This window comes from Ictalurus furcatus, chromosome 4, assembly GCF_023375685.1.
Source record: "Ictalurus furcatus strain D&B chromosome 4, Billie_1.0, whole genome shotgun sequence".
Lineage (NCBI taxonomy): Eukaryota > Metazoa > Chordata > Actinopteri > Siluriformes > Ictaluridae > Ictalurus > Ictalurus furcatus.
In genome coordinates this window covers 3968334-3982070 of record NC_071258.1, presented here as the reverse complement: position 1 = coordinate 3982070, position 13737 = coordinate 3968334, and the positions used below count along the sequence as shown (strand labels likewise).

The 13737-nt window shown below is 36.1% G+C and overlaps 1 protein-coding gene across 1 annotated transcript; it reads right to left on the bottom strand.

Moving 5' to 3' along the window:
- Window positions 1-2700: 2700 nt before the first annotated feature.
- On the bottom strand, window positions 2701-11077 carry LOC128606448 (galectin-6). The gene is made up of 15 exons (XM_053622579.1): window positions 10970-11077; window positions 10743-10831; window positions 9766-9970; window positions 9502-9615; window positions 9351-9368; window positions 8031-8066; window positions 7894-7920; window positions 6597-6623; window positions 6469-6504; window positions 6082-6108; window positions 5448-5483; window positions 4455-4484; window positions 3758-3846; window positions 3185-3350; window positions 2701-3033 (listed from the first exon to the last, which is right to left on the bottom strand). Exons 1-15 carry the CDS (start codon window positions 11012-11014, stop codon window positions 2887-2889), a joined length of 1092 nt encoding a protein of 363 aa, XP_053478554.1. The 5' UTR covers window positions 11015-11077; the 3' UTR covers window positions 2701-2886.
- Between the last annotated feature and the right edge of the window lie 2660 nt (window positions 11078-13737).

Sequence of the window (13737 nt, the reverse complement as noted above, 5' to 3'; positions counted from 1 at the left end):
ACATGATATAACCTTACTGGATTGGCAACTTGCTGGTGTCCAGAGTGGAAGCAGGTGTTAGAACAGAACCAACTGCTTTCGGAAATATCTGATCTCACAAAACTCATGATTGCAAAAATACAGTACGCACTAACAGAAGTGTTCCACTGTGTAGATTAGGTTTTGTAATGTATTGTATAGTATAGTGGAAGTTTTATAGTGAAGGGGTGGGACTGCTCTTGTCCCCAGGGAGGTTTTTTATTATTATTATTATTATTTTTACAACCGTTACAGATTAGTTTAAACCCATTAGCCCTCTGGCAATTAAACTAAGTAAACAGAACTAAGAAATTGGTGTATATTTCACACATAACTGAAAAAAAAAAAAAAAACAAAACGTTATGCAATATGTTTGAGGCTATGGAGTATCTTATTTCAAAATGAACTGCTTTAAATAGAATACAGTTCTTTGAAGTATACAAGCTCTTACTGGACAATCATCGAATCCAAAATTAAACGTAACTTCAGACTGAAAAATGTTGACAACCAGCCATCACTTAGCTCGAATTATGTTTTGATAATGAGAAAGCTGATCAATCACACAGGCTAATAGGGTTCAGAGAAGGTCATTGCTACTTTTGGGAGAAGACATTAAAACTCATTCCTGGTGAAGGTTTAATGTTACAATTACCTTACTGGTCGTGTAGATTTGAACTTAACCGGATCTGACAGCTACCTGCTTTTGGTCCAACAGATCACCTACTGTAAGACAATGTACATTTTTTGCTCAAGGATGGTTAGAAGCTCCAATTTCCAATACATTATTATGTTTATATGACGTGACATACATTAACATGTGGTAAAGTTACAACTTTGATATTCAAATGCTTCTTTCATCAAGATTCTCAGAAACTTCAAAGTTACTGGTTAAGGCTTCAAGTCATAACGACTGCTTGCACCAGATAAAAAAGAAAAAGAAAAAAACAACCATCATAACAGCCAGGGGTATAAATATTATGAATAGATTACTATACGTACATCAGATTAATGTTACAATTGTTACTGCTAAACAACTTCATCCATACACTTTATATCTCTTTCTGTAAGTGAACTTTTACGTATTTAGTAGTGGTTAATATTACGTAAACCTTCATCCATAAACATATACAGCATAATAATATGTGTCATAATGATCACCTTAATATTAAAAATCCCATTTATTTATACTTTTAATATTGGTGTAAATGTTTGTGTCTGGTAACCTTACTTATTTTTATTTATTTTTTTTTTCATTACAAGACTATTTACCAGATTTGGCATTACCACTGTATTTTTAATAATGCAATGTATAAAATTAAAGTTTGAAATGAATGCAACTTTTGTATATGTATCAAAAGGTTGTTCTGTAGATATATTCTGAATATATGTATATCCAAGCAGACAAACTTGTGGTTAAAAAAAAATAAACAAAAACATATGGGGGTCACACATCAGGCATCAGAGCAATGCATGTAATCAATCTTAAAATGAGGGCAGAAGCAGAAAGTCTAAAACCAAGAATAACAAATGCAGAAAACAACGCTGAGAATGAACACTGGAATAGCAAAACCTCAAGAATTAGTCAGGGGGTCTGTGATTTTCTTAACTGAATTACAACAATGGAAATTAAAACTAATCATTATGTTTATAAGCTGGTATATATTTATTTTTTGAGTTCTTAAAGTTATTAGCCTAATTTGGAGCTGATGTGTTCTGTCAATGGACAGTGCAAGTTACGCTTGATCATTGGTAGGTCACATGATCATAATATGTATGTAGTTAGATCCTCAATAACTTATCTAAAACACTTTGAAGTGTGGCTGCTCTGCAAATCCATGGTTTAAAATCCCAATCCCAAGTACTTTTCAGTTCCAGATTGTAACATGTGAAATGTCCAAATAAAATGTGGAAAATCCAAGAGGGGTGAATACTTATTCACTACACAGTATAACTGGAAAAAAAAAATAATAATAATAATAAATAAATAAATAAATTGTCTGTCTTTGGTTCTTTTTTTCTTTTACACTGTATAATAGCCAAATCACTCGGATGAAATTTTAAAGATAACACATTTACAGAAATGGCAATGTAATGATGTGTAGGGTGTTGGTTTGAACATTATTTCTACAGAATAAAGTATCACATTACAAAATTACTGGGTTAAAGAGGAGATAATTGCTAGACCTGCATGCAAAAGACTTGCTGGGATCAGAAGAGAGAGAGGAAGGGAAGTTCAAAGAAATACTTTGTATTTAAGTTAAAATTTCTAGGCAATTAAACAGCAACTGACTTTATGATGTCGATTTACATTTATATTTACATCTGTAAAATCTACTCATTCGTTCTATCCTTGGGAAAACTGTATCATTCATATTAAATCTTTTATGGGGGTTGGCTGCCGCAAGGTTCTTATCGGCTACTGTTTTGCTTGTAGTTAAAACAACTTGCCGGTAATGACTAATAAACACTTCTTAGTTTAGTGGAGTTTTATTTCTGTCCAGCTGTGCTAACACCAGATGTGAATAAAATATGCATGGCTAAAAAGCCCATTCACTTGAGTGAAAGAGGGTACGTCAAAAAGGCTTTTTGTAGTTCAACTATATCGTAAACAAGTGCGTGAGGCTTGGGGTTACATCTTTCTTCAAGACTTAACAAGGACGCCTTGTTTTATACATCACCAAATAGACTATATATATGCAACATGCATCTGTTAAATTATGTCAAATAAGCTCATTAGAACACTGCACATGTTAAGAACACATTATTTATTGATTTGCGTATAATAAAACACGTTTTACTAATGTTAATTACACAGGTGTTCCTAAAGGCTAAAGCACGAACAATGCGAGATGCATTGTGGAGCCAGACTCAGAAGTGAATGTACGAGAGCTGGACGTCTCCCTCCAGCTCCAACATGTCGATCTGATTGTAATTCTGGAAACGGTGGAAGAAGTTACACATGTGCTGCCCATTTACATACACCTTAAACTTCTCTTCACCACAGCGAATGGAGATCTGCAAATGGGAATGCAAGAGAGAGAGAGAGAGAGAGAGAGAGAGAGAGAGAGAGAGAGAGAGAGAGAGAGAGAACAAGACTGGCTATGACACATGCTATCTATAACAATATTGATAACACATTAAAACATCCATATCAATGAATCCTTACCTCAAAGTACTGTCCCTCCAGGAAGGGGTTGAAGTTAACGTCTATTTCTTCTTCACCCCAGCAACCGCCAATCAGGCTGTTACGGACTACCACTCCCTCTCTAATTCGAGGGTTGATGTGAAAGGCTATGTCTCGTGAGGCCCCAACTAAAAAGTTTATGCAAAACCTGCAAAGTATAGGCAAAACATTCTCTCTTTCAGGCCAGGAAAATATACAATTGTAATTTCCAAAGATCTCATGTGTTTAATGCGGAAACAATTAAATTACTATTCTAAGTAGATTATGTTTGTTAGTTTAGCTTTGATAATGCAATTCGTTCTAGCATCTATATGGGATTTTTAATGTTATAGTATATTAGTCCCTAATATAATGTTAATTTAACTCCCCAGAAATTACTATCTAGCTTAAAACACAGATATATAAGGACAAAAACTAACATGATTTAACCAAAAGTCAGTGAGGTCTGACCTCACCACCGTTGTGTATGCTTATTTTAACATGTGTATGCAGCAAACCATTGCACAGATTGGAAAACTATGCCTAAGATTAAAACAAGGCATTTCACATGCATACCTGTCAGCTCCATATGGCACCATGCCTCTAATGATAATGGTCCTCCTGGATACCATCCCACCAGGGATCATGTTTGAATAAGGAACGCCCTAAGCATACATGTAAAAGCGACAGCTGACATTTAACATAAAAGTACCATTTAGCTCATGTAACTTAAAAATTAAACTTATGATTTTTTTTTTTTTTTTTTTTTACATATATTTTCAACTGTGAATCTAAGAAAACATTCATTTAACCATTCAAAAAATGTCTTAACAGACTTCAAGCATCATTTCTTTGCTGACAATGGCTACATTTGGCTATTAAAAGAGTAACAGTGTTGAGTTGTTAGCATAGAATTATCAAATACATAAAACTAACATCCATGTTAACGGCATGAGGACAGTAAGGACGTTCTAATTATTTACATTCAAAGTGACCTTCCCTGTCAACATCACACTGTCATTTCTTCTTCCCATGATCTTCAGGAAGCGCTAATGTTGCAACTTCCTGTTAAACATGTTATATTCTAAGTATTTCATAGTATTAGCTACATAGTTTAAACGAATGCTGTGATACGCATCCAAAATGCCTGCTTTTCATACCTTTTTCATTTCCTTTTTCAAGCATGTTTCAACCCATGAGATGTTAGATGGACTAACGTTGCAACAAACATAAAAACTATCCAAACAATACATAAAACCTTCTTCCTACTTACAGGGTTGAATACAGGCTGCATTCCCATGACCTGATGACAAACGAACAACAAGATAATTAGTGTGAAATGGCCTTAGACAAGAGTTTTGCCACAAGCTTAAACATAAATATCACTTTATTAAGATATGGGAATGCACAGAACAGACTGATTGCAAGAATGAATCCTGCATTGCTCAGTGGCCAAAAAAAATCAGGACGTTGTGAGTTCTTGGCACTGATATGTTTGAGCATGACCCATAACCTTCATCTGATCATCAACTCAAGTTGCTTAAATGTAAGGATAAAGTGGGCTTGACTGCTATAAATCTAGCTCTCATCTAACAAACAAATGATGATTAAAAGCACTCATAAAGTGTGATAAATATTTTTGTCAAGGTCTAAGATTGTTCTGCTGTTGATTTTTATATACTGTCATACTGGGCCTCTCACATGGGTAAGACCCAGAGAACAGTTAACAGACTGGCATAAACACAAATAAAAGTCATATTCCATACTCCAATACAGAGTACTCACACTCCACATCATGGCTTATGTGTATGTATAACATACTGTACTGGGCGCACGGTGGCTTAGTGGTTAGTACGTTCGCTTCACACCTCCAGGGTCGGGGGTTTGATTCCCACCGCAGCCCCATGTGTGCGGAGTTTGCATGTTCTCCCCGTGCTGCCGTGGTTTCCTCCGGGTACTCCGGTTTCCTCCAAAGAGGATTGTAGGTAGGTGGACCAATCCACAATGGTAGGTGGATTGGCATTTCTAAAGTGTCCATAGTGTATGAATGGGTGTGTGAATGTGGGTGCACGGAAGGAGCACCATGGGCACACCATAGGCAATGTTCGGCATCATACTGCTGAGCAGCTAATCCTTCCACCACGATGGTTCCACTATGAAGTGGAACCTCAACACGAAAAGAAGAAAATGTTCTAATACATATACCTACACATAATAATCACATAATAATCAGATACTCAAATATACATACTGTATATATACTTACTGGCAGATTTGTTCCTGGATACTCCATGCCTCCTCCCTTCAAGAAACAGACTTTAATAATTATTACAATGATACTGAGACAAATACTGATTTTCACTATCTGTCTGCCTGTTTTGACAATCAATGAATAAATAATTCAATACAACAATTACTGCACTATACACATTACACAATGTATGTGTCCAGGGACAATTCCACCTTTGGCCACTAGAGGGCAGAACTTCTCCTTATGTTGTCTCATTGCCTGTAAATCCATACTCATGTGTTTAGTGCTCTATTTAAGTTTCCTGCTTTTCCTCCTTAGTTGCTGGAGAATTGATTCTAGTCAGGTCAGGTCATGTTTGTGTTTGGGCCTTTTATGGTTGTTCTTGTTTTTATGTACTGTGTTTTGATTATTTAGCACTTTTTCTTAGGGTTTATTATTTTAGTTCCTATGTTTCTGATAATGCCGGTTCCTAGTGTGTCTTCATCGTGTTTGTTTCCCTGAGCCTGTTTCCCTGGGACCATTCCTCTCTCTGTCTGCAAATAAAGAAGTTCTGCATTTTGTACCTGCCTCCATGGACTCACAGCATGACAGTATTACACCTGACACACATTCAAATAGTACATTAAAATCCATAGAAATATCAGCTTACCCCAATCCCAGGTCCCGGATAACCTCCCTACAAAACAGAAAATGTGTGTGTGTGTGGGGGGGGGGGGGGGGGGGGATTTATTGTTAATTTTAAGTAATTACAAAAAAAAAAACATAATGAGGTGTGCTGTTACAGGAAAATATTCACTGATAGGGTGATGTGATGTGGTCTTAACCAAAATTATGATTACCACCTTGAAATTCCAAATAACAGCACATCCTGAAGCAATCTGCTCTGAATACTCTACCATAGCCAATCAGATTCAATTCTGATTGGCTATGTGGTATAAAAGATGGAATCATATTATAACCAAACATTCATACATATCATACACTCATTGCATGTGCACACACACACACACACACACACACACACTGCTTTTCTTACCCCCATGCCACCCATTCCACCTCCTGGAAAGCCGCCCTGCAAGTATGAAGTGTTACATATTTGAGGGGGAAATCTTAACTCATGCCTAAATATATACAACATATGACGTGGCTTGGTGATATACGCACCCCCATTCCAGCATCAGGATAAAATCCCTGTTGAAAATAAGCAATGATTAAAATATACTCTGTATAGGACATACACATAGAATCACGTGTACAATGGACAGTTCAGGAGCTTTTTTTTGTTTGTTTGTTTGTTTTTTTTGTGAAATATGAGATATCTGGACCTAATCAGTTGTTAATGAAGTGCCCAGAATGCACAAATTATGAAGCGTGTTGATTCAAATTTCTATATAACTCTACATAATTTGTTTCTGAAGTTTTCCAACCTTGATATTTGTTATAATATGCATAAAGCATCTTAAAGGATATACAAATACAGATACAAATAGTGTACAGACATTTATTTATTTATTTATTTATTTGGAAGTTTTCTAGAAAGGGCATCTATTTGATAGTAGATCCAGTGGGAAGCAAAAAAAATAAAATAAAAATGCTGCAGGAATGGAGTGTGTTTTTACTTTCATGTGATGTGTGCTCAAGGATGCTCGAACATGAACACGGACAAAAAAGGTCCTTTCCTTACACCTGGTCAGGCTCGTGATGGGTTAAATTAGACCACTTTTTTTATGTAGGAGGTAGTATTGACTAACTACAACTACAATAGCCCAAAATTTTCAGGGATTAGACGCAGGAGACAGTTTTTTTCTTTTGTTTATTAGTCTTTATGTGAGAGAGAATTTAACAGTGGTGCGCACTCATTTCTGATTTATTTATAGAGTCGCTGTTCCATATACAGCAGGACACCCAGATCATTCACTGTGCACAGGGCAGCATATTTCTTCTGGGGTCTCCCAAAATATTGATTAGCTTGTATGTTTATTGCACACGTTTTGTTGTTCTTGACTGAACGTTCTCTATCATTATTATAAATAACAATATATAATGAAATGCAGCTTAAAGGACCCCATTTTGACTAGCAGCAGGACTGCATCACAGATTCATTATAGATTCCGATAGCGTGTCCAGTGAAATTTTCGGATCTTTTCTGGAATTTAACTCAAAAATCAGACAGTAAATCTTTGCCAGAAAGCTCCACAGAACAAAGAGTTCAATAAAGATATATTCTGCAAATTGCTATTTGTTGTTATAATTTGGGAGTGAAATAAAAAACCCCAAAATCTTATTTTTCCAGCAGGAAGAACAAAAAACAAAAAACAAAAACAAAAACAAACAAACATACAAAAACACTTAAACTAGTATAGATTATACCTACTTCCAATATACTGAATATACTGTAGATACAGGTATAGATATACTGTAATCATGTTCATTTTAAGGGTAGTAGGACAGAAAGACTTACACCAGCTCCACCTCCAGGATATCCTCCCTGTATTGGGTAAGCAGATTAGTATTAGCATATTTTTAACAGCTCCATGCTCTGCGTTACATGATGACACAGGCAAATACAGATTTATGGCATAAATTTCATGCACTCACCCCCATGCCACCTCCCATTCCGCCTGGAAATCCTCCCTATATGGGTTAAAATAAACAGAAACAATTTCATAACCTTTCATAAGTAAATACAGTCAATTACACCATCGAGTGTATCTTAATGTATCCTAATACAGATCCTGCTGTTCTTATTTAGCAAGTGTTGTGTTGCTGTACTGTCATATGTATTTAATGTGTTTTAACTTTGTTTTATTAAAGCTGTTGTTTGGCACACACTGTAGTACTAGTACTAGAAGCACGATATGAAAAATAACTCTTGTGTAACATTTCCCATTTTTAATTGGCATTATATACAGGACTGCAGGAAATGCCTTATTTTATCATCTGATGAAATCTAGTATTGGTTGAGCTTGAAACACACTGCGGAAGTGATGCATCCTGGGGTTTAAGGTAAGTTATTGAGTCCATAGCATAGACATAGCCTACATACCATACCAAAGTATTCCCGAGCCCATGTCTGGATATCCATTACAGACTCATGACGGTTTTTAAGGCAGTGACATCTGAGGGATCGGAGATCACACGCATTCAGAAGTGGTTTTCGGCCTCACCCTTTATGCACTGAGATTTAACCGGATTCCTTGAATCTTTTAATTATATTGTGTACTGTAGAAGGTGAAATGCCCAAACTCCTACCAGTCCAGTATGAATTAAATTCAGTTAAAACATTTAGTAAATGTCGCACATTTATTTTGTTAAATAATAGCCTCATTTTCTATTACATCTACATAGCTTTTCAGTTATATCTACTCATTTTGTTGTACCTTTCATCTAGGGTTACTATTGCATTGACTTAGGATTTTAATTATATCTGCTCAATTTCATGTGTTATGGTACTAAATGTAGTTATTCCGATATTTCGATGATTTCACAGCTTTAAAATGAACTCAATATTTTTAAGTGTAAAAATGTTTCACCGAAAAATTGAGCACATCATAGTTTAAGTTTTTAGAGTGTAAGTTGGACAATGAAGCAATAACTTCCGTATGCATAAAGCTTTAATAAAACCCTACAATGTTTGTCCTTATCTTGTACTTACTTGTTATAACAATACATCTGTTTATGTTAAGCTGGCTTTTTCCTTTACTGAACTTGTTCTCTGACAAATGATAAAGGCTGTGTTTGTACTGTAAGTGTGAGTTTCGAAATAAGAGGAAGTGCATGGTTTTAGCAATGCTTCATGGTCACGCCTCTTCCCCACCACAATATGAATAAAACTACTATGTATTTCTTGTCAAAAACCCAAACTTCATTTATATAATATTCAAATGCATGAGCAAAAAGAGACATTAATGCACTTACCCCCATGCCTTGCATGCCCTAAAAAAGAGGTGGATGGTATAAAGACTCATGGTAGCAGCTTTGGTCCAGTTAAACGTTTAGAAATTAAACATACAATAAATGAATGAATGAATGAATCGATCAATCAGTAAAACACACAGTTCATCTTTACCCCGATGATGTTGATACTATCAATGGACACATCTCCTCCAATCTCCAAGGCACACACCCGTTCCACAGGCAATCTGTGCTGAAAGAGGTAGAGCTCTTGCCCATTCACATTCACCTGTATGTTAATGAAAGCATATTTATGAGATTTGCATACTGTTTTTTTTTTTTATTATTATTTTCAGCAGAATAAATAAATCCTGGCTAAATAGTAGTGTCTACTGTGTTAAACATTAAAATAAATTTTGGCAAAGTTTACAAAAAACACCTGATAGCCCGTTGAGTTGACGACAATGACCAACTCGAAATGCTTCCCCTTGTGGAACGGCATCTGGTGGACTTTCTCCTCTCCTTCCCATACCCCGTTCTGGAAAGTGTTGAAGACCACTTTGTCCCAGAACTCAAAACGAGGGTTGAAGTGGAAAGCAATATCGCATCCTTCAAATTCACCACACATCAGATTTATATGAAACCTGTTGGGTGTTGCAGTGAGGGCCAGAATTATTTACTTCCATCAAATATTAATACAGATAAAGTGATTAATGTTCCATCCTTGTGTAATCGGCCACGCGGTCATCATGCGTATAGAAACCAAGATAAAAATCGCTGTATTAATGTGAGCTTTATGTGAGTTTTAATGTGAGAGACTCTTTGGATTTTGATTGTTTGAGTATTACCAGCGTCATGCTCTTTGTGTGATATGAAAAACAAACGGAAACACCTTTAAGTACACAGAGTGAGTAGTGAAATATATGTGTAAAATGCCATTTGTGTTATTTGTGGAATTATAATAGAATAATAAATTCCCAGTTTCATATATATATATTTTCATATATATATATATATATATATATATATATATATATATATATATATATATATATATATATATATATATATATATATATATATATATATATATGTGTGTGTGTGTGTGTGTGTGTGTGTGTGTGTGTGTGAAACTGGGAATTTATTATTTATTTATTATATATATATATACACTACCTCCTGTTGTAATTAAACATTCCACTATCATGCAATTGAAACTATCTTCTATAACATGTATTATTATCACTGAAAATTACATTGTGGGTGACATGGTGTGGCATATCCTTCGGTTAAACCATTTTGATGTAATTTAATTCAACCATATCAAAATAGTATTCAAATATAATCCCTTGAAATAAAATGGCATGAAACACAAGGTGCTTTGGCCCCCCTTTTGTTTTGTTTTTTTATGCCCACCTGCTAATATGATGTTCCATCTTTCCCTGGATATAGAGCGACATTCCTGCTCTAAGACCACCATTGATAGGGCCTACATATGGAATGCACTAAATAAAACACACACACACACACACACACACACACACACACACACAACAAGAATGATATTCTATACCTAGTAAAGATAAAAAATGTAAAGACACAGTCAATAATATTGCTATGATAGACAGCAAATATATACTCACTGGATTATAGATAGGTTGGTAACCTGGTGGTGCTACAAAAGCCATGCTTTCTGGATACTAACTGTATCTCCAGATGCAGGTAAGAAAGGAAAAATGTACTGGCTGGCACAGAACAGAAACAGTGGCAAAATCAGTAGCCTGTATTTATATTCATGCCTAATGGAGCGGGGGGGGGGGGGGGGGGGGTGCATTAACCTGTGTTCATATACTCACTGCTTTGTTTGCACTAACACTCTTATCAGCATACCAGTTTGACAGACCAACAAAAGACAAGCAGCTAGGGCAAGTAGCCGATTGGGTTAATGTGTGCTCGTGTGTTTTACAAGGGTGTGTCTTTGGTCATACTCACACTTGGCCCATTTAAGCCATTAAACCAGTCGTTCAAGTTCTGCACATGATCCAGTGTTCAATCAATGCATGTTACCCATCAGATTTTGATACCAGACCTTTGTGTCTGTCCATCACTGAAAATATATGCTACCTTTCAGAATGTGCTAACAAACTTATCATAATGTGCAATAAAACATGTCAGAATGTGCTACTAAAACGATATTCGCAGTTTTAAGGTTAGGATTAGGGTTTGGGGTGGGTAAGGAGTTAGTAGCCACTTACTATATCATTATATATATGACAGTTATGTTGGTAGCATATTCTGACAAGATGTCCTACGTACATTTTTATCACATTTTACGTGGTGGTAGTACATGCTGACAGGTTCTCCTGTGCCTCACGCCAATGATACTCATTTTAACTTAAAATATGACCGATTGGCGCTATAGTAGGAAAATCTGACAAGGTAGGCATGAACACTGGTATAGTCTTTGCCTGTGATCATGTGCAAATGTTTTTACTTGCGCTGACAGTGTTTATTTTGCTTTTATTTTCACAGTCACATTAGATCAGTCACATCAGAGTCAGTGCTCGGGCACGGTTCAAGGCAACTGGGCCAAGTGTGAGTACGCCCTGTGACATGAAAGAGTTATCACTTAATGAGTCATGTAGTTGTTTGGATTACATGTCCATTACTGTATGGTACGTCAATAACGCATGGTTCAAAAGGTTAGAGGAAATTATGATCAATTCATTCATCAATTCATTAATTATTCACACTTGGTGACCCAATATCTTTTATGTAGCAAGGTTCCTGCATATATCCAAATACTTAAATTACCCCATAGCATGATTTTTACATGAACGTATTTTGATTTTATTTATTTTTTTAAATTCATTTACTTTATTATTTTTATTATTATCCATCCATTTTCTGTAACACTTATCCTACATAGGGTCACGGAGAGCCTGGAGCCTATCCCAGGGAACTTGTAGCACAAGGCAGGGGACACCCTGGACAGGGTGCCAACACACACATTGCAGACACATTCACACACCCATTCACATAGTACAGACTATTAGGAAATCAGCCTACAGCACATCCTACACCACACCGTATATTTGGACTGGGGGAGAACCGGAGTACCCGGAGGAAACCCCTGAAGCAGGGGGAGAACATGCAGACTCCAGGCACACATGAAGAACCCCCAAGCCCAGAGGTGCGAGGCAAACTTGCTAACCAGTTTTGTCTTTGCTGTATACTGCCTCCTGAGTCCAGGTGAAAGGTATACACTCCTTGAGTAAATATCAACATGCCTGATAACATGCCAGCTCATTATTGAATAGTAGTAAAGTGGCTAAACAGGCTACTTTTAAAGTGATATAGTGGGATAATCTTATTTCTTTTGTCTACAGGTTGAGATTTGGATATTTTTGCACGTCTTAGATCACAGGTTCCCATCCCTGGTCCTAGAATACACCATGCCTGCACGTTTTACTGTTTTTCCTACTCTAACACTCCCACTTCAACTCAGGATGTGATATTTATTAGCTAATAAGTTAAATGTAGTCTGTTAGAGCAGGTAAAGCATTAAAATGTCCTGGACAGGGGGTACACCAGGTCCAGGGTCAGAAACCTGTGCATTAAATGAATACAAACAGTTTACTTAGTGAAAATCAATTAGGCAAGCTAATTTGCATAGCCTGTTACCCATGTGTGTGGGCTTTGCTTTATGATTCTGATTAAAAAGCAGTAAATTAACAGGTGAAACATTTGACATGTTTTATACGTTTGTTCATACTTCTATTGTATAGTTGTGCTTGTTATGCATCAGTGAATCGGTCCATTCCTGTTCAGAAGCATTCTCTATTTAAGAAAATGCACTGTACGTAATAATATGAGACCATTTTGCAACCTTGAAAGTGTTATTCATGGAAAATGCATGGTTGATTTAAAATGCTTCATTGAAAGCATACGTATGCTTCGTTTAAAATACCTATTCATTTATACCACTTAGATCCTCTTCACAAGCCAGGTAGAAATCAAAAGCCTACCTGCTCAACGAGGATTAGGCCTCATATTCCACAGCTAGCTAGCTAGCTACACTGTATGACTATATTTACACCCTTTAATGCATCTACACATAAAACCTCAGCTATAAACAGACTCACCCTTCAGACTTCTACCGTTATTACTTCCAAGTGCCAGAGAGTCTGCTTACATAGCTTATCAAAAAAAAAAAAACGTATGGCCTTCTAACTGATATGCATTCTGATTTTATTGCATAATATTATTTAATGATTACTTTAAGCCTGACTCAATTCTCTTTCTGGATGAGTTTCATATTTTAATTCCTCTATTAACATGTGCATTGGACATCAAGAATCAGTTAAACAACATTTTTCATGAAAAATAAATAAATACAGTGAATCAGAGA